This window comes from Scyliorhinus canicula, chromosome 19 (assembly GCF_902713615.1).
Source record: "Scyliorhinus canicula chromosome 19, sScyCan1.1, whole genome shotgun sequence".
In the NCBI taxonomy this organism is placed as follows: Eukaryota; Metazoa; Chordata; class Chondrichthyes; order Carcharhiniformes; family Scyliorhinidae; genus Scyliorhinus; species Scyliorhinus canicula.
Window position 1 is genome coordinate 41,788,352 of NC_052164.1, and position 21,982 is coordinate 41,810,333.

General features: G+C 45.5%; 1 protein-coding gene across 7 annotated transcripts in view; it reads right to left on the reverse strand.

Moving 5' to 3' along the window:
• fmnl1a (formin-like 1a) overlaps window positions 1-12,119 on the reverse strand; it is a 354,814-nt gene extending 342,695 nt beyond the window's left edge. For 5 of the 7 annotated variants that reach the window (XR_005458128.1, XM_038778448.1, XM_038778447.1 and 2 more), the window contains exon 1: window positions 10,910-11,632. Coding sequence is in view for 6 of the 7 variants with exons in the window: in XM_038778448.1 (XP_038634376.1) it covers window positions 10,910-11,038 (129 nt within the window). In the remaining variant the exon portion in view is untranslated. Of the gene's footprint in view, window positions 1-10,909; window positions 11,633-12,055 lie in introns of those variants that run through there. The other 2 variants (XM_038778444.1, XM_038778449.1) reach the window with 2 other exon arrangements.
• Window positions 12,120-21,982: the final 9,863 nt, after the last annotated feature.

The following is a 21,982-nucleotide window of genomic DNA, read 5'->3' on the forward strand; positions in this document are numbered from 1 at the left end:
CCAGAGGACAATGGATCTTGAGTGAATCATCCTGGCTGAACAGGGGCATCCTGTTTATTTCAATTAATGAGTTTAAGCCTGAATGGGACAACATGAGTGGCATGGTAGCACGGTGGTTAGCACTGCTGCCTCACAGCACCAGGGACCCAGGTTCAATTCCAGCCTTGGGTGACTGTGTGGAGTTTGCACTTTCTCCCCATGTCTGCATGGGTTTCCTTCAGGAGCTCCAGTTTCCTCCCTTACTCCAAAGATGTGCAGGTTAGGTGGATTGGCCACGCTAAATTTCCCCTTAGTGTACAAAAGGTTAGGTGGGGTTATTGGGTTACGGGGACAGAGTGGAGGCAAGGGCTTAAGTAGGGTGCTCTTTCTAAGGGCCGGTGCAGAAATGATGGGCTGAATGACTTCCGTCTTCACTGTAAATTCCATGATCTATGTAACTCAAGCAAGTGCGGGCAAATACCTCTGACTCAGTGCCAGCAGGTTTAAACTCAGGCTATAACCCCTAAATTACCCACCACATCTTCGATATAATTCCCTAACATCTCCCAGTCATCACAATATGCATTGGCATTGATATCCGATTTTAACCATCTCGCTTTTAAACATTTTTACTACTTCAGCTACCCACTGGAACTAATCAGCTCCCTCTCCCACCGCATCTGCTCCCTCCTCTTTCTCTTCTCAATCACGAGGGCATGATGAATTGAACTGTATTCTTCTTTGTGATTGGCTGAAGCACAACAGGGTCAGAAAAAGACCAATGGCCCATCAATCCCATCTCGTGCGGACTTGCTGCAACCTAAACATTCGAACAACCTGCAACCCAACCTCACAATCACACATTCTCCAGGGAAAACGGAAACAAAAGACAAATTTAGGGAAAAGGCAACAAATCAAAATTACGCTCTGATCTACAAAGGTATCGGGCAAGCTCTGGGAGATTCCCGTGACTGAAATCATTTGTCCCCATTCACCCAAATGGCTACTGCAACTTGAGATGTCTTTCAGTAACAGGAAAACTTCCTCACATCCCTGTTGAAAGCCTGCCCCTACTCCACACTCACCATATGTACCAGAAAGGTTGACAAGAATAACTAAGTCCTGGGGACATAAACTAAAAACCAAAAGAAGAGGGCAGCAGGTGTGGACTGCAGTTGAGTTTGACATTCAAATTTAGATGCTCCACTTGGAAATCACAGAATGATGAAGCATCTCCTGCTAAAAAAATCATTTTTTTTGCACTTACTGTAGTAACTTTCTGTTAAAATTACATCTTTCACTCACTAGTAGTTGATTCGAATAGTTTCTCCAGTATGCAAGCCTTCTTTGTCCTGACATTAACTTTGGTCTTCAGAATAAACTCCCTTACTCTACCTAGCTCAGTCATGGCAGTATTATTCTGTGTATTATAATATTCAGCCACTCCACCGCACCTAAACACGCATTCCCGCTAATTGAATATCATATTTAACAATTGTCAATATAACGGCCAGCATTTAGATGTCTCACAGCTCCAAATTTTCCAACCTTGGGTGACTGTCTGTGTGGAGTTTACACGTTCTCCACATGTCTGGGCGGGTTTTCTCTGGGTGCTCTGGTTTCCTCCCACAGTCCAAAGCTATGCGGGTTATGTGCCTTGGCCATGCTAAATTGCCCCTAGTGTCCAAAGATGTACAGGTTAACTGGGGTACAGGGACAGGACGGGGAGGTTGGAATGGGTAGGGTGCTGTTGAGAGGGTCACTACAGACTCGATGGGCCAAATAGCATCCTGCTGCACTGTAAGGGTTCTGCACTGTAAGGGTTCTATGGTATGACAGCACATGGATAACATGGATCCATGAGGCATTAAAAAGGAAAAAAGATTAGTCTTCATATAGTGCTTTTCTTGACCTCAATTCATCTCAAGTGACTCTGAACAATTAATCTTGGTCATTGCAATGGTCCCACAAACAGAAACATGATAGTGACCAGATAATCGGGCTTTAGATCTTGCTGGAAGGAAACATTTTGGTCATATACTCGGCTCCTCTTTGGAATACCAAGCACTCCTCAGTACTGCATTGGAGTGCCCAGTCCAAATATATACTCAACTTTAACAGGTGAGACTTGAGTCCACGAACCTGCTGACACAAATATAACACGGAGTATTTGAATCCTTACATCCATTGCAGAAGTTACTGTAAATTCTTATATCATGTCAATAAGGTAGAATCCTGCTATGAACAATGGTGTGGAATCCAAGACACTCACCCAGCATTACTTCTATAACTTTCCATGGGTTCCCTGCCCTTTCACTTCGGGCTCCCTGCAAACTTGCTGCCTTTGTAAGCCTGAGCCACCAACCAAGACCTGTTTCTGTGCTTAATGCTGAGAAAGCTATTGTTTAGTGCTGTTCCCAACAGCCTACAGCTTGATGGGAGGTGTTTCCCTGTTCCTGGATGCCAACCCAGGCCAGCACAATGGTTTGGTTCAAATCAGGAGCTCGTGGTGTGGAGCCTGCATCTCATTACTCTGTGCTGCAACAACTCTGTAGGATGTCCTGGAGTCTGATGCTGGTTGGCAACTGAGCCAAGCTGGAAAAAAAAGTCATGTGATTGGTCTTTCACCAAATGAGAGAGATTCACTGTGAAATACTGAGGATCGCCCATGAATAGAAATATAACACGCTCTTCAAGCAAAGGGTGCTGTTTAACTTATTTACAAATTAAGATCTGAATACTAAGAAATGATGAGCGTAAAGAGGGAGTAAAAAACCACGGTGTGAATCTGTTCTTGTACTACACTCACGTCCACAAGATCTATTAATTGCATTATTACTTGCAACCTGTAACTGCACATTTCAGCTTGTTTTTTTTGTGCGTCGTTAAGAGTTTCACTGTCCTCAAAAGCTCTCCCAACGTGCAAAGGTCGCAGGTATGACACACATTTTGGTGGCTGGTACCAGCACATGATGTGCTAGAACAACAGTCTAAGCAATGAGCAAGCTTCCCAGCAGTCTCTCATCCATGCAACAGAACCCCAAGACTCCCTGGTGTCTGCAGGGTGCACAGATTATTGGCGTCTCAGGCAAAGGAACGTACCTTGTGCAACTGACAACCACACACACTGTGCACTGTCACAGCCCCATGGTGTGTTCCCGAGAGGTGACTGGCTGCAATACGTTAAACTCCACAGGACCACTTCAGCACAAATTGACGCATTTATTATTAGTCCTATGTAGTTCCAAGCTGCCGAACTCTGCAGGACAATCTGCACTTCAATTACAGCTCAATGTCACACGTTCAAAATTTACCAATCTTCTGTTATCTATCTGATCTGATCTACACACCAACATTTTTAAACAGATAAAACAGTTAGAGAAGCATAAGCTGAGGATGAATTATCTGTCTGCGCATATATTTTCAAATCTAGTTCTAACGGGCAGTGTTAACGCTGGTTTAGCTCACTGGGCTAATCACTGGCTTTGAAAGCAGACCAAGGCAGGCCAGCAGCACGGTTCAATTCCCGTACCAGCCTCCCCGGACAGGCGCCGGAATGTGGCGACTAGGGGCTTTTCACAGAAACTTCATTGAAGCCTACTCGTGACAATAAGCGATTTTCATTTTTTCATTTCATTAACGGTTGCTCAAGGCTGACCGATGATTTCTCAATAATGTTTGATGACTTTAATTCTTCTGCAAAATCGCATTAAGGGAGCTTGGTACAATTAATTGGCACAGAAAACAAATATCACATTTTTTAAAAGTGTGCTTTCAGCAATTGGATTTCTGAGCTCAAGGGTAGTTATAGAACATAACATGGACCAAACAAACGGCCAAGTAACCTCTTCAGCTTGTACCTTCCTTGTGCATTTACCAATGTAGGCACTAAAGGTTATCTAACCCCTGCTCATTAAATCTCTCAAAGAAAGTCTTGCATACTCTATTTTAAGGGAAACTTTTGCACAGAATCACCCCAATCCCTAAATTAGTCATAGAAGTCACTCTGGGATCCAAAAAAGCAGATTATGCTAGGAAATATTACAGCAGGCCAACCACATTGGAAGGACAAAATAGGTTAAATCCCAACCAACAACTTAGCCTGTCTTGTCTCCTTCCATGGGAGCTGCTGTGTATTTCAAGTGTTTTTCCCGCTTGTTACTTCACCTTAACTCTGTTTCTGTTATTATTTCAGTTCCTAGTTTGGACCATTTTCTTGGACTCACTTCCAGTACCAATATTAAAAAAACCATTTATTCATTCACACCGGCACAAGATGTGGGCATCATGAGTAAGTCCAGCATTCATTTCCCATTGAAAATTGCCTTTGAAAAGGAACCACTGAAATCCATGTAGCGAAGCAGCTCCCATAGTGCTACTATTTGTCTGTGTTCGGCTATTTTAAAGGGCAGTTAAGAGTCAAACCATGCACTGTGGACCTGGAGTCAAATATAAAAACAGACCTGGTAAGGATAGCGGGTTTGCTTCTCTAAAGGCCAGTAGTGAACCAGTTGGGTTTTTAACTAGCTGTTTGGTAGTTTCTTGGCCCATTACTAATTATTTTTTAAAAGAAAGAACTGCATTTATAGAACCACAGAATTCTTACCATAAGACCATAAGATATAGGAGCAGAATTAGGCCTCTCGGCCCATCAAGTTTGCTCCGCCTTTCAATCATGGCTGATATTTTTCTCATCCCCATTTCCTGCCTTCTCCCCATAACCCGATCCCCTTATTAATCAAAACCTATCTCTATCTTAAAGACACTCAGTGATTTGGCCTCCACAGCCTTCTACAGCAAAAGTTCCACAGATTCACTACTCTCTGGTTGAAGAAATTTCACCTCATCTCTGATTTGAAGGACAGTCTGAGATTGTGTCCTCTGTTTCTAGTTTTTCCTACAAGTGGAAACATCCTCTCCACATCCACTCTATTCAGGCTCGCAGTATCCTGTAAATTTCAATAAGATTCACCCTCATTCTTCTAAACTCCAATGAGTACAAAGCAGAGTCCTCAACGTTCCTCATACTACACGCTCTTCATTCCAGGGATCATTCTTGTGAACCTCCTCTGGATCCTTTACAAATCCTTCATTGGGCTTTAGAGTGGTTTCACAGACCAGCGCAACATCGAGGGCCGAAGGGCCTGGTACTGCGCTTAACTGTTTTATCTACGTTCGATACGGGGCCCCAACACTGCTCACAAATACTCCAATAGGGTCTGACCAGAGTATTATAACAGGCTCAGAAGCACATCCCTGTTCATGTATTCCAGCCCTCTCGACATGAATGCTAACATTGCATTTGCCTTCCTAACTGCTGACTGAACCCGCACATTAACCGTGAACAAGAACTCCCAAGTCCCTTACAATGCCGAATGGGGCCATTCGTCCCATTCAGTCTGCAGTGAGCCTCTGAAAGAGCACCCTACGTAGGCCCACTGCCTCACCTTAAACGTGTAATCCCATATCCCCACCTAACCTGCAGATCTTTGGACACTAGGGGGCAATTTATCATGGCCAATCCATCTTAGCGCACATCTTTGGATTGTGGGAGGAAAACAGGAGCATGCATAGGAACTCCACGCAAACACAGGGAGAAAGTATAAACTCCATACAGACAGTCACCCAAGGACTAGAATTGAACCCTGGTCTGTGGCGCTGTGAGGCAGCAAAGCTAACCACTGTGACATTGGTTGCTGCGCATTTCTGATTTCATCCCAAAGGGCCTTCCAAGCAAGGAATTCCTTACAAAGAGCTGTCACTGTTTTTTGTACCAGTACATTGTGGCAGGTCATTTGCACACAGCAAACTACACAGAGGAGAATAAGTGACCAGGCTAATCATATTTTGGTTGTATCTCAAAATGATCCTCTCTCCACTAATTGCCCTCTGCAAGGACTTTTCTCAGTTCAGTTGAGGTTTTAATCCTTTTGCCCAAACCAAGTGTGAAATGAAAGCTGTGACAATTAGTTGCTGCTTTCTTGGAGCCGTGCCAAGCCAGAGTGAAGTATTCAGAGGCTACAGCAGTGCCAACTCCACACAGTCCCGCTGTATGAAGCTAGAGAGTCAGGATACCAACCTTATCTGGCAGCAGTGTTCCAGGAGAATGAGGGGTGTTGTTATTTGCTGTTGTAATTATATACCAAAACAATTGTTTTCAAATTAGAGACACTTCAAGGTAACCCCTGTAAAAATAGAGAGCATGATTCAGCTACCCCGTGAGCCCAGCTTGGATCCAGGTGCCAACAGGTGAAATGCACACCAAACCCCAAATCAGGCTCAGTGCCAGGCGCCCTGGCCGATCACGAGTCACCCCGACTTCTTCCGCGCGGTAGACGCGATCTGGATCTTGCTTTCGCGGGGCGAGATCCAGACCTGAATATTTAAATGAGCCTGGCAGACCGCGCCAGGATGCCCTTTAGTACTGGTCTACACAAACCTGGACCAGGCATAACGACACCTGGGGAGGAGGGAGTTCTCCCAAGCCACAGGAGATCCCCGGGTGTTTGTGGACAGGGCAGGGTGGCACTCCCACTAGTAAACTGGGCCCCTTGGCAATGCCAGCCAGGCACCCCTGCAGTGCCAAACAGGCAGGTGCCTGGGTGGCATTACCAGCATGCAAGATTGCCAGGGTTGGGCTCAGGGGGCCTTGCCATGTAGTGAGGGGGGTGTTTAATAATAATAATAATAATCGCTTATTATCACAAGTAGGCTTCAATGAAGTTACTGTGAAAAGCTCCTCTGGGGCCTTGGAGGGGTGAGGAGGCCACCAAAAGGAGAGGGTATCCTGATAGGGGATGTAGGGAAAGATCGGGGATGCCAGATAAAATGGCTCCCCGATCTGCGAAGAGCTTTTACTGCTCATGAGCTTCAGCAAACTCGGTGGGAGAATCTACCCGAGGCCAAAAAAACGGCAAAGTGCCGTTGGATAGCGGGATGTTTCCCTGCGCTGCAGCTGCCGATAAACACCCAGCTAACCGTGCCATTCAGCAGACTTTAACTTGAGTGCATTGAATATGCCCAAAGATACCACAAGGGCCCTCCAATAAATATTAAAAGCTCTTGAGGATCCCCACCAAATAAATAATTTTGAAGTCACTGTTGTGATCAAATGGGCCCTCGTTTAAACACCTTAAAAACACTCCTGAAAGAGCCCAGGAAAAAGGACACTTTTTTAAACCATAATCTATAAAGACAGGTAGGGCAATGGCAATGCCATCAGGATACAACGGGTGGTATTCTCCGGCCTGCCAGCTGCATGTTTCTTGGTGACGGGAGACGGTGCACTATTCACTGATGGTGGGATTCTCTGTTCCCGCGACTGTCAATGGGAATTTCCATTAAATCCACCCTATGCCGCTGGGAACCAACTGGCAGGGGCGGGCTGGCGGCAGGACCGGAGAATCTCGCCAGTGAACAGTCAGAGGATTCCAAGATCTTGTCTGCAATTTGCGTTGTAACACAACAAAGTGTTTAAATCTACATGAGATGGGGAGATAAAACAAAAACTGAATTGCTGGATAAACGCAGCAGGTCTGGCAGCATCCATCGTGAGAGAAGCAGAGTCCACACTTTGCGTCCATAAGGCCCGTCTTCACCTGGAAGCAGTAACGTCACTGAGCTAAAAATCCAAAGGCTCTGGAGACATGGGTTCAAATCCCACCCCGGCAGCTAGTGGAATTTAAATTCAGTTAATAAAACTCTGGAATGAAAAAGTTTGTCTCAGTAACTGCGACCATGGACTTTCCGAAAAGGCCCCCGTGGTTCAGGAATGTCTTCTGGTGGAGGAAATCTGCCCACATGTGACCCCCAGACCACAGCAATGTGGTTGATTCTGAAACGGCCCAGCAAGCAACTCAGTTCAAGGACAATTAGGGATGGGCAACAAATGCTGGCACAGCCAGTGGAGGCCAGATCCCATTGAATAATGTTTAAAACATCAGTAAAAGGGGGGGAATTGCACCTGCAGAGGTTGACACCGCAGTCATTGCCTACAGTGCAGAAACGCCTCTGGTTCAGCAACATTTAGAGAGGAGGAAGTCGCTACTTTCAGTCGTTGCAAAAACTCCCTAAGGTGGTGACACTGCCCTATTTACTCGTAGAGATGATGGTTTCATGAACACTCAGGTACTATTTGACTGTGCCAGTACACTTTAACATGTACAGATGGCATGCAGGCTGGATTCCCACTGTCAGCCACAGCATTAGAGAGATGAGGCAGTATGGAGTGAGTATTAAAGTAAAGGCAATAACGCACAAATTAAGTCAAGACTACATTTCCTAGCAGCTGATCTAAGATCAGAACAGATTAATGTGTAAAAGCACCGCCTGTCAGCATCCTGTGTCAGGCGACATTAGATAGTGTAGGGCCACAGGCTACACAAAGAGTTAAAATAGAAACAAACTAGTACTTTCTAGCCCAGTTTGGTCGCTCTGTTTCTATTGGAATGAGAGAGTTACAATTGCTGAAGTCAAAGACTTTTACGACCTCCAGTGCCAGAGCGAAACATTGACTATCAGTCGCTTCCACCTTTTCGTAAATCATACTGTAAGTGCATGGTGGTGCCAGTACAAAATTTAAAATCAATCACTCCAATGCTGCGACCAAGCACCATCGTTCGAGTACAGGACTCTCTCAGGAATTAGTACCTGCTGTGAGTGGGAACTTGTATGCAAGTTGTATTTGTTTAAGGAAACAAGTGAACAAGCCTTAAAAGTCATTGCCTGTGAAGCACTTTGGGTCATCCTGGGGAGATAAAAGCACTGTATAAATGCAAGGCCTCCTTCTTGGATGGTGTATAATGCTGAGTAAATATTACTTATTGAACCAGGGCTGCTGGTTTAAACTTACATTAAGCAAAGGAAATGTATGCCTTTGTTATTTGGCAGTTTACCCAGGTTTCTGTGTATTGACAGTACAGTAGTCATCAGGGTCAAAATTTGTGACAAGTGCCTTTACTACATTTGTATTATGAAACAACAAAAAAACTCCTGCCGCCATTGATCTTACCACCCTATTTTGTCACATCACCAACCATTAGTGATGACTTCTTCCCTGACAGGAACATTGCTTTAACTATAGACAAAATACAATTGCCTGCAGATATTGTGTACAGGTGACAAATAAACGCAAAAATGTCACTGCCTGTGACAAAAGTATCAATATCTTGCTTCCCAACAATAGCTGCCCAAACATGGACACCTTCAAGCCTCTTACATCCAGTGGTCAGTAAGCTGTGAATTAAAATCTTCAATGCGTTTTGAGCAGAATTAATTCACTTGGACTTTGCTGTCATTCTAACCGTAAGAGTGAAACGATTCAGATGGTGAGCAACTGCTCCAATTGAATTTGGACCAGTGATACAGTCTGAATTGATAAATCAATCAATCCTTCACCACAAAATAGTTGTCACTCATAATTTGAATTAAGCATTGTAACTAAGGACAGCTAATCAACAGTCTGTGCTTTAAAAATTGGTAACTTGAATTAAACCATTTGAATTAAAAAGGGGTAGACTGTGTGTCAGCACGTAGTCACAAGAGCAATTCTTTTTCCGCTTTGGTCTATTAACCACAGTGGAATTCTAACTAACGCCCTTACAGTGTCCACAGCTTAAAGCAGAGCTGGGACAGTTGAGCAGTGGATCTATCAGTTATGCATTTCAGTTATGATCACTGTAAATGGATTTTTGTCAAACAGAGCAATGGAACACATTATTCGGGATTATCTCTACACGTACAGGAGTGTCGGCCTGGAAGTAAATATATCACTCAATCTCGTAAAGAGCCAACTTTTCCAAGAAATGTCCATCAGAACAGTGATTGTGGAGCTGCTTAACTCGGTTTCTATCTTTTGATCTTTCCCACCCTTGTAACAACTGACTGCTCCTTACATTGTGTCTGCCTGGCCTTAAACAGTATCACAGTATTTAACTGGGCCGGGTAGTTTGGGGTAAGTTTTGATTCGCAACACATGTACAAGTTAAACAGTAGCAGATTTGGATTCCACACGCAGCACTGGGAACATTAATTCACTTAAAATGCTGATTTCTATTTACAAAAGCAAGAGCAGTTTTAAGGCACCCCCCCCCCCCCCCCCCCCCCCCCCCCCCCCCCCCCCCCCCCCCCCCGTACATTGTTTACATTTTCAGGCCTCTTGTGGATACTGTAAATGAGCAATTAGCACTTGCAAGCACTCAGATAGAAGCATTGACTGTATAAATACTAAACAGTGTCACTTCAGCACACTAAATATCAATATCAACTTTTGGGGTGGAGGGAGGGAGGAAGGGGAGGGGATGGTGGTGTGTGGCATTGCTTCTGACACAGTTGAGATCTGTACAGAGGTCAACAGGTGTACCATCCAGCCATGGGCTTTGGGCAACATGCACCAATCATTTCAGAGCAGTACCATTCCACTTTACATTGCATGTGAGTGGACATTGATTGAGGTCTATAAGATCAAACAGGGATAGGGGGGCTGTATTTATCACACAGTGAGTTCACATCTTATTCCCCTCTTCCCCCTAAAATACACGTAGTGTATGATTTGTATTTCCCCATGGTCTCTGAGGGTTTTAACACCCCCAGGTGTGTATTCTGTAGGGTTGCCAAATGGGGTTGGATGTATTCCTGGAGATTTCTGACATGCCCTCAACCATCCTACCCTGCCGACCATTTAGTTACCCCCTCCCACCCCCACACACAATACACACATCCCATTCCCAATACCAATAGAACAAAGAAAACACAATTTTCAAATAAAATGAAAGAAATTGACCATTTTAACCCTCCACCCCCATGAAATTTCTCCCAGGTTTGGTTTGGAGGGGATCGGTGGAGAGAGAGGGTGGGGGGGGGGGGTTAATCTTTACTCTAATGGGTTGACAACTCTAATAGGTGTGAGTGTGTGTGTGTTTTTTTTACTCACCAGAACGTGTGAGAATCTTTCCTCCAGTTCCCCCTCGTTTACCGGCATGGGCTGCTTGGGAACAGTCGCCTGCTGGCTTCTGATCTCTTTCCCTGGGGACACTTCCATCCCCCCGGCTGCATTCCCCATCCTGGAGCCGGCAAAGTGTTTCAACACGTTGAACTTCACACTATCCAGGATTGACAAGCGGGTGACACAAAGTCCGTGTTTTAAAAAAAAAAGAATGAGGGAGAAGAGTGGGGGAGAGAGAGGGAAATAATCCCACCGAACAAAGGACAGCAGCAGCAAGACTCACTGTGCAGACCAAAAAAGAAAATCCTTCAAGAGCAAAGCGGCAGTCTCCACTCTCTTGCCCTGCCAGTCCAGCCCAGTGTATTCCGAATTATTTCCCAGCCAGTAAAATCCATTGCTGAACCTTCACATCTGGATGAGGAGTCCCAGAGCAGCATCAGACGGTGGCAGCTCCTGGACTTGTCCGCCTTGTATCCACCAGAAGGAGAAATGGCAGTTGTGTGGCTCTGCTACAGACAGACAGACAGAGACAGACAGAGAGAGAGAGAGAGGAAGTCAGGCTCGCAGTGAAGCAGCAGCAGCAGTCACAAATAGCAGCAGGGACACAGATTGGGGTTTCCTGTTCAGCACTGACTCTCCCTCCCTCTCTTTCTGTGCCTTGCTGCTGTTGCATTGAGCCTGCAGACACTCTGCGGATCCCTGGGTGGGTGTGTATGTGTGTGTGTGTGGGGGGGGGGGGGGGGGGAGGGGGGGGAGGAAATTTAACATCTATTTATTGTACACCCCCCCCCCCCCCCCCAATTCCACCACCAGGCAATATGCAGGATCGGCTCTTTTTTTAATTATATTTACCACCCCTCCCTCAAACTAGTCAGGGACTGCTCTGGCTGCATTGAGTAAATGTAAGCATCCTCTGGTGATGTTGGGGGGGGGGGGGGGGGCTTTGCATTTCTCGTCTCTCAATTGCTCCCCCTTCCCCCTTCCTCCACATTCCCCTCTGCCGCCCCAGGTTGCACACTCCTTTGGTTGTCTCTTATATTGCAAAGCTGGGATCCGGAGATTTTGCAACCTGCCCCCCCCCCCCCCCCCCCCCCCCCCCCCGCCCCCCGCCTCCACACACACACACACACACACTCTCTCTCTCCCGGCTGGGCTCCGGTCTGGGCAGTACAGAGGGAGTTCTCAGTGCGGCTGTACCCATCGCCCGGGAGATGCCAGGCACCTGCCGGGAGCTGCCAGCCTCAGCAATGTTGGCAGTGGAACCCAGGAGCACACGCATGGTCCTAGTGTCCGACTCACGCTACACCTGCTCCTGTGTGGGAATCACGACGCTGAAGATGTGTTAAGGCACCTGCACCAAGCTGGGGGGAATAAAAGTTTGCTTGTATTCCGCGCCCGGTCTTTCAGTCAGAAAGTTTCAGGAGCTAATGGCACAGTCCAGATTAACATTTCAACGCAGCATCGATTGTTCATTACCACGTTGCTGTTTGTGGGAACTTGATGTGTGCAAACTGTTTCTGACATGAGAACAGGCTGTTCTTCAAACACCTTTCCACAGAACTTTCCAAACCCACAATCTTTCCCACTTAGAAGGACAAGGGCAGCAGGTGCATGGGAATACCAGCCCCCGCAAATTCCCCTCACCACTCACCATCCTGACTTGAATCTATTACAGCCATTCCTACACAGCCACTGGGTCAAATCCTGGAACTGCCCACCCCCAACAGCACTGTAGGCGTACCTACACCACATGATCAAATTGAAAAGCAGGCTTGATGGGCCAAATGGCCTAATTTTGCTCCTATATTGTATGCTCTTATAGGTTGCAGTGGATCAAGTAGACAGCTCAGCACCCCCTTCAAGGGCAATTAGAGGTGGGCAATAAATGCTGGCCTAGCCAGTCATGCCCACATCCCAAGATAGACTAAAAAATACATTTAATTGGCTGTAGAAGTGTTTTAAGGTGTTCTGAATTAGTGAAATGCATTATATAAATACGTATCTTTTTTCCCAGACCAGAGACTTTCTACACTCTAAATATTAATATACTGGTTATGCTACTGTATCAGTAGTCTGCAGAATGCGTGTTCATAACCCACTGTGGCACTTGGATTATCTGAATTCAATTGTTTTGAAAATCAGGAAAAATAACCACGGAGCTGTTGGATAGTTTCTTTTAATGGATTGGTTAATTGATGTCATAGAATCATAGAATTTACAGTGCATAAGGAGGCCATTTGGCCCATCAATCCTGCACCGGTCCCTGGAAAGAGCACCCGACCTACGCCCTCGGTTCCACCCTATCCCCGTAACCCAGTAAGCCCACCTTTTTGACACTAAGGGGGAATTTAGCATGGCCAATCCACCTAAACTGCACATCTTTGGACTGTGGGAGGAAACCAGAGCACCCGGAGGAAACCCACGCAGACATGGGGAGAAAGTGCAAACTCCACACAGACAATCACCTGTGTGCAAACCTCTGTGCCACCATGCCCAATGTCCTTTGATGAAGGAAACATGGCCAATATTGAACTTCAGAGCCACGTCAATGTGACTGACCCTCAACTGCTCTACAAGGTTACTGACCACGAGCTAAAATTTAGGATTAGGTTGGATTGCCTCTTGTTGGCTGGCACAGAAATGGTGAGTCAAATAACTTCCTGCTCTGCTGTGAATTTCTATGTGAGGGAATTTGACCAGACCTTTGAAGGTAGATTTGGAGGTGAGAAAAATCAGAGGAAAATACCTTATTCATGTTCTCTGACGTGTTCCCACCTCCTGCTGCTTTACTCGGAAGCAGTTTATGTGTTGTGACAGCAAACCTGCCCGAAACAGCACAGTGCCAATTAAGCTTGTTAAATGGGTAATCAGCAGCAAATTTCCAAGGACAATTCAATTCTCATATCGTCGCACAGGTCCCACACCATGTCACTTATGAATGAGGGCTAACAGCTTCCAATTATCCCAAATTGTCATTAGCAATTCTTCCTATCGGCCAGTTTTCCTGTTAATTCTTGAGTTGCTATCAACTTTTAGGGACAATTTTCCCCTTCACCAGGTCCACTATCCCACTTTGCACAACCATCCCAGTTTTCAGCCCTTTAACTTCACTTCCTTACATTTCAGCCCAGGTAGTAAAAGTGAAGGTTACTCTCCTTGACCCCATCAGTGAAAATACACAAAGTAAACAACAAAATTAACACGTTCCTGCTTCCTTTTTTGTTGAGTCGACATCGCAAACCAATCTCTGTGTTCCACCAGCATTTATATAGGTAGTGCTGGCTAATCCAGGCTCAACATGTTAGTTCTGGTAATGAAACGTACAAATAGAAATAATTTAAAGATGAGTCTTAAGGATTCAAGAGCTGGTGCTGTGACTATTTCCCTTGGCAGTAATCCCTGTGGGATTGGTCTTGGAGAAAAGGATTGTTGATACACTATCTTGGAAACAAATGGTCTTTGTAGGCTGTATGGATGGCAACTTCGTGTTTTATGATTGCTGTAGGGTACCTGGTACTTGCTTCTGTCGATTTCCACCGGTCCATTCCATATTTTACGAAACGCGGTAAATCTATTTTTTTCTCTTTTTTGCCGCAGTGATTCACCTTCCAAATCGTTGATCAAGGATGAGACACTGGTGTATTCATAGAATCCCTACAGTGCAGAAGGAGGCCATTCAGCGCATTGGGTCTGCACTGACCCTACAAAAGAGCACCCTGACTAGGCCCACATCCCCATAACCCCACCTAACCTTTGGACATTAAGGGGAAATTTAGCTTGCCAATCCACCTAACCAGCGCATTGTTGAACTGTGGGAGGAAACCGGAGAACCCAGAGTAAACCCACACAGACATGGGGAGAACGTGCAAACTCCACACAGCTAGTCACCCAAGGCCGGAATTGAGCCTGACTCTCTGGTGTTATGAGACAACAGTGCTAGCCACTGTGCTACTGTGTCGTATTCCTCGTACAGATTGTTACATAATTGTGCAATCGTCTTTGAATCAATGCGATCTCACTTATATCTCTCGCCATGCAAGGATCCTGGACACAATTGGCATTCTCCAGGATTGGACGGGCAAATGTTTGGCAAGCTATGACTCTGGTACTTCTGTTGCAATTTTAAAAGCAATAAAAATAATTGAAAATGTCTCCAAATCTAAATATTTGCCTTGGCATGTGACATTGTTATAAGAGAAGATTAGCCTATGTGTCAATCCCGTTAAAAATCCAAGAGTGCAGCAGATCAGGCAACATCTGGAAAGAAAAATATCAAATCAAGCAGGTGGATGGTAGATAAAATGGGAGATAATATGTCAGCTGCCTGCATGTCTTAATTTCAGATTCCTGGCCTCTGATCTTTTCCCTCATTATGCTATTGCATCAGTGTCAGTGTTCAGTTGGAGAAGCACAAGCAACCTATCACTAGTTTTGCTTGTTACTTTTTAAATATTATCATACAATGAATGGCAGCATCATGAAGTAAAATATAAATGGCACATACAAGCTGGTGTGAATCATTATTTTCACTTAAGTTAGTGAAACTCCTGCATATGGTTTCCCTAACTTAATCATACTGACTCATTATAGTTTCATCACTGCTAAATCCACATAAACAGACATATTCAAATACATATGTACACGTGTCAGGCATGCAGACAATGTGGCCCTTCCAGCAGAGCTGATCGAGCATGGTCAGCCCTTCCAGCAGAGCTGATCGAGCATGGTCAGCCCTTCCAGCAGAGCTGATCGAGCATGGTCAGCCCTTCCAGCAGAGCTGATCGAGCATGGTCAGCCCTTCCAGCAGAGCTGATCGAGCATGGTCAGCCCTTCCAGCAGAGCTGATCGAGCATGGTCAGCCCTTCCAGCAGAGCTGATCGAGCATGGTCAGCCCTTCCAGCAGAGCTCATCGAGCATGGTCAGCCCTTCCAGCAGAGCTGATCGAGCATGGTCATGTTGGCCTGAGTGAGAACACTGCCATTGGAGTGCCTATATCGCCAATGGATTTGCCCGGATACCTGACACTAGACTCTTTAAATAAGCACTCTACTCGAAACTTTGACATGGTAAGCGGCCCTGGGAGGGCAGCAGGAAACGCTTCAAGGACACCCTCAGAATCTCCTTGAAAAACTGCAACATCCCCACCAACACCTGGGAACCCCTGGCCGAAGACCACCTGAGGAAATGCATCCAGGAAGGATCTGAACACCTCGAGTTTCGGCACCGAGGGCAAGCTGAAGACAAGCATAGATAGGCAACCCGAGCACCCCACCCACTCGCTCCTCCACCCACTGTCTGCCCCACCTGTGGGAGAGACTATAGGTCACACATTGGACTCCTCAGTCACCTGAGAACTTATTTTGAATGTGGAAGCAAGTCATCCTCAATTCAGAGGGGCTGCCTAAGAAGAAGAAGTATATGTATTCTTGGAGGACATAAAGCTTATATACTATAGATGCAATGAAGTCCCTTATTAGTTTCACTAAAAATACCGTTAAATAATTAAATATGATAGAATTCTTTATCAAGGTAGATAGTGAGGTAGTTGATTCTGAGACCAAGGTCCTGAATCACAATAAAGGTAACTATGAGGCATGAGTTGGTTGTGATGGTCTGGGTAACATCAATGAAAGGAAGGACAGTGGATATGCAATGGTCGGCATTCAAAGAACTAATAAATGAACTCCAAAAGTTGTTTATTCCTGTTTTGCACAAGAGTAGAAAGGAAACTGTGGCCAAATCATGGCTTACAAGGGAAATTAGAGATAGTATTAGATTCAAAGAAGAGGCATACAAATCAGCAAGAAAAGGTAATAGACCTGGGGATTGGGAACAGTTTAAAATTCAGCAAAGGCAGACCAAGGGATTGATTAAGAAGGAGAAAATACAATTTGAAAGTAAGCTAACAGGGAACATAAAACTGACTGTAAAAGTTTCTGTAGGTATGTAAAGAGTAAAAAGTTGATTAAAAACAAATGTAGGCCTCTTACATGGGGGAATTCCATAACGGGAACGAAGAAATGGCTGAGGAACTATATATTCGTACTTTGCTTCAATCTTCAAAAAGTAGGACATGAATAATGTATGGCAGTTCTGATAAACACAAGTTTTAGTGAGGAGCTGAAGGAAATTTGCATCAGTAGAGAAATGGTTTTTGGGGAAACTAATGGGATTGAGGCTGAAAGAGACCCAAAAGTTTCCCAATTTGGGACAGCACCAGAACATATTTGTGTGATTTGGTGGCCCCAGAGAGCAATACACACACTTGTCCTCTACCCAGGAAAAAATGCTCTCACCCTCACTTCAGTCAGATGTGCCCTGTGCACCACCTTGAATTGGATCAGACTGAGCCGAGCACATGAAGACGTGGAGATCACCCTGTGAAGGGCCTCATTCCATACCTCACCTTCCAGAATGGGTCCCTAACTCAACCTCACACTTCCTCCTCACCTCACTCAACAGAGCTGTCCGCTGAGAGGATATGGCCATTTCTGCCCAAATGTCCTCCCATTATGCCTGACCAAAGACTCCTCTTCTTCAGGGAAGAGGATGGAGCCAAGGGAAAAAAGGGAAAAGCTTGGTGGGAAAAATTGCAAATCTGAAACTATCTAAAAAGACTGGACCCAGACAGTTGGAATTTTGCCGCCAGCTCCTTAAACTGGCAAACCTCCCCTCCACTACAGCTCTTCAAACTCCCCAAACCCTTCCCCTCCCATAACTTAAATATTGAGTCCAAACCCGCTGGCAAGAAAAGGTGGTTGTTGCAGATGTGGACTAACAAAGACAGGGAACAGAGCTTAAAATGCTGCCTAAACTGCTTCCAGATTCTCAGGGGAAATCTTACTGGAGAGAAAGGCAATTATATGGTTACGATTGCACCAAGGCCAGAAACAGTGCAGGAGCTCACCTTCAATTGTCCTCATATGCAACCAGGGTCACTGAACCACAACAATATCCTCTGACTATTGTTGCCCAATAGTAAAACAATAAATTGGGTCGAGCCAAGACCCTGACTGCCCATGTCTGTGCAGCAAAGCCCCAGGGATCCTGGAGTCTTACCCCCCCCCCCCCCCCTACCCACCCCCCCCCCCCCCCCCCCCCCAATATTATTTATTAACTTTGAAAAAAGGACTGTGGGGGGAGAAATGGGGAGATATTGAAAAAGAAATAAAAATCTCGGGAGTACATTCATTTCAATAGTTTGAACCCTGCCCACCAAGGACAGGGAGAGGTTATCACAACTCTGTAAGTCTGATTTCACACTATCAACCAGGCTAGCAATTTACTTTATGAAGTGAGGCCCAGTTGTGGGCCACCTAGGCCACCAGATAACAAAAGACGGCCTTGGCAAGGTAAAAAGTAATGTCCCCAGGTGGGCTTTCCTCCACGGAGGATTGACTGGGAATCATTCACTCTTCTCCGAGTTCAACTTGTACCCAGAGAAGGAGCCAAAACTCCCAAGCAGCTTCATTATCTCATCCATAGAGTACTGGGTACATAATATAGAGAAGTAGGTCATCCGCGTAAGGGGACGCTCAATACTCCAACCCTCCCTGATTTATCATCTTCCACTTAACAGAGGACCTCAGTGCTATAGCAAGTGTTTCTATTGCCAAAGCAAACAGGAGCGGAGACAGTAGAGACCCTTGTCTCATGCCCCTATTCAACAGCAAATTGCCAAAGTTCAGAGCATTCATACGAACACTAGCAGGGGGGCTCTATATAGTCGTCGAATCCAGGCGATAGGCTTGCGTCCAAATCCAAACCTCCCAAGAATCTAAAACAGATATTCCCACTCCACTTGATCAAACGCCTTTCGGCATCTAGGGAAGTGATCTCAGGTTTGGGCACCAAGGAGGGTAAATGGACAAAGTTTATCAGGTGGCGTATATTGGCCGACAATTATCGACCCTCAACAAAGCCAGTCTGATCCTTCGAGATCAACTCTGGGAGGCAGGGCTCCAGCCACAGTGCCAGCACTTTGGCAAGTAAATTAACATCAGCATTTAAGCGTGAGATAGGTCACTAGAACCCACATTCTGTTGGATCCTTGTATTTCTTAAGAATCAAGGAGATAGGTCCTTTGTGAGGGTAGAGGACATTAAACCCCAGGATAAGAGATCATTCAACTTTTCCAGAATTAAAGGTACCAGCTGCTCCACAAATGTCTTATAAAATTCACTGGGGAAGCCAACAGGGCCAGAGGCTTTACTAGTCTGCATCAACCCAATGCATTTTATGATTTCCTCCATGCCCAATGAGGATTCCAACTCTTTGCTCCTCTCCCCCTCCACAGCTGGGATGGATAAGCTGCCCAAAAAGCTAGTGATGACTGATCTCTCAGCCGGAGGCTCCGATTAATAGAGATCCTAAAAGAATGATTCAAAATTCGCATGAAAGACTTGTCCCACCCGCCCCTTCTGCAGCCTTGTCTGGTCCCGGATGCACAGATGAGTCTCTTGTAAAAACACCATGTCGGAATTTGGACTCTTAATGTGAGCAAATACTTTCAACCTTTTCACTGGACCATTCAACCCCCTGACATTTCTGGTGACCAAACGAATTGGGATCTCCCACCTCCCCCCCTCAACGTGGAGTCAGCCATTTCACCAAGAGAGATTGCCCCAACAGTATATAAATGGTAAGACACGAAGTCCAACTAAAATGGACGCGAAAGAAAATCCCAAAATTAAACAAAGAAAAATCTGCAGGCACTGACAGCAAATTACCTCCAACCTCCTCCCTCTCTATCCTCGCCCTCTGATACCACACCCAAATACGCATGCAAATAGAAGCAAGGCAAACACAAACAACAAAATCTACTTCCAACACACCTAAACATAAACAAACAAGAACTCTAAACTCATCTCAAAAACTATTATAATGAGCTAGTCAACGTTGGCTAACGGGAGGCTCCTAATAGAGTGAAGAAAAATGGTTACAAACAACAAAATACTAAAAACCCCGTAAACCATTGCAACAGAGAGCTATATATTTTCATAACTATCAGAATAGCACCCACAAAAACCAAATCTAAGCCCAATCTGTAAAAATTCAACCCCTACCTGACAGGGAAATGCAAAAATAAACATGGAACCCAGCTGAACAATTCAACACCCAACACCCAAATAACTCAATCATACCAGGGCCCAGCCAGTGTCCTCTTAACAAAGGAGTCTGCGTCTCCCAGCGAATCAGATAAATAGCCTTGTCCTTGAACATTACTCTTAGCCATGCCAGGTACACCACACCGAATCGGACTCCAATTTTGTACAGGGCGGTCGTGGCTTCGTTGAACGCAGCCCTCTTCTTTGCCAGTCACACACTACGTCTTGGTAAAACCTGATGGCGTGGCCTTCCCATTTGAAGTCAGGATGCTCCCTCGCCCATCCAGAACCCGCTCTTTCGCTTTGAAGCCTGGAACTTCACTATTACTGCACGCGGTGGATACTCAGGACAAGGCCTCTGCCAGAGTGTATGGTGGCTGGATCAATCTCAGGAGGGCACGTGGAATCCACTCTCCTCCATCACCTACTCGAACATCTCTGCAAAGCACTCCGTGGCCTTTGGGCCTTTCATCCCCTCTGGCTGACCACCATTCAAAAGTTTGCCTCCAGACCTATTTTCTAGCTCATTTACCTTGGCCTTCAATGATATATTGCTTCAGTCACCAGAGACATTTCCGCTTCCAGTGAGGCAATCTGATCATTATGTCTCAAAAGGGTCACTTCCTATCTTTCACCATGGCTCCATGGGCTTTCATGGTTTCATTGGTCTTCTCCAGGGCCACTCAGATGGGGGCCAAGGCCTCCTGAGTCAATTTCCCAGAGGCCCTCTGACACAACCATCCATGTTTATCAAATTCTTTCCCCATGATACTCAAAAGAACCTTGACCATTAGTGTATGTCCAGAGCCCCAGAGGCTGCCTCCGCCATTTATCTGCCGACGAGCTCTAAGAGGGCTCCGACTCCATCGACGAACTTCCACCATCCACCTTCTACCTCCAGGCTTTCTGGGCATTTCACTTATATAGTATCCTTATCCCATTAATTATGTCGGTTTTCAAAAGAAAATATCCCCTGAGACTAAGAGAAAGGGCAAAAAGTGCAGTATTCTAGTGGGGGCCACCTTGGTTCATGTCTTTCCGCCTATATAACACTACTGGAGGGTACAGTTTAAACCAATTCTGCCCATCTTTCACTCTTGCGTTTAGGTCTGCAGTGAGTACTGTTCTTACTTGGAATTCACTTTCAACTCTATAAGAACATAAGAACATAAGACTAGGAGCAGGAGTAGGCATCTGGTCCCTCGAGCCTGCTCCGCCATTCAATTAGATCATGGCTGATCTTTTGTGGACTCAGCTCCACTTTCCGGCCCGAACACCATAACCCTTAATCCCTTTATTCTTCAAAAAACTATCTATCTTTACCTTAAAAACATGTAATGAAGGAGCCTCAACTGCTTCACTGGGCAAGGAATTCCATAGATTCACAACCCTTTGGGTGAAGAAGTTCCTCCTAAACTCAGTCCTAAATCTACTTCCCCTTATTTTGAGGCTATGTCCCCTAGTTCTGCTGTCACCCGCCAGTGGAAACAACCTGCCCGCATCTATCCAATCTATTCCCTTCATAATTTTAAATGTTTCTATAAGATCCCCCCTCATCCTTCTAAATCCAATGAGTACAGTCCCAGTCTACTCAACCTCTCCTCATAATCCAACCCTTCAGCTCTGGGATTAACCTAGTGAATCTCCTCTGCACACCCTCCAGCGCCAGTACATCCTTTCACAAGTAAGGAGACCAAAACTGAACACAATACTCCAGGTGTGGCCGCACTAACACCTTATACAATTGCAACATAACCTCCCTAGTCTTAAACTCCATCCCTCTAGCAATGAAGGACAAAATTCCATTTGCCTTCTTAATCACCTGTTGCACTTGTAAACCAACCTTCTGTGACTCATGCACTAGCACACCCAAGTCTCTCTGAACAGCGGCATGCTTTAATATTTTATCGTTTAAATAATAATCCCGTTTGCTGTTATTCCTACCAAAATGGAT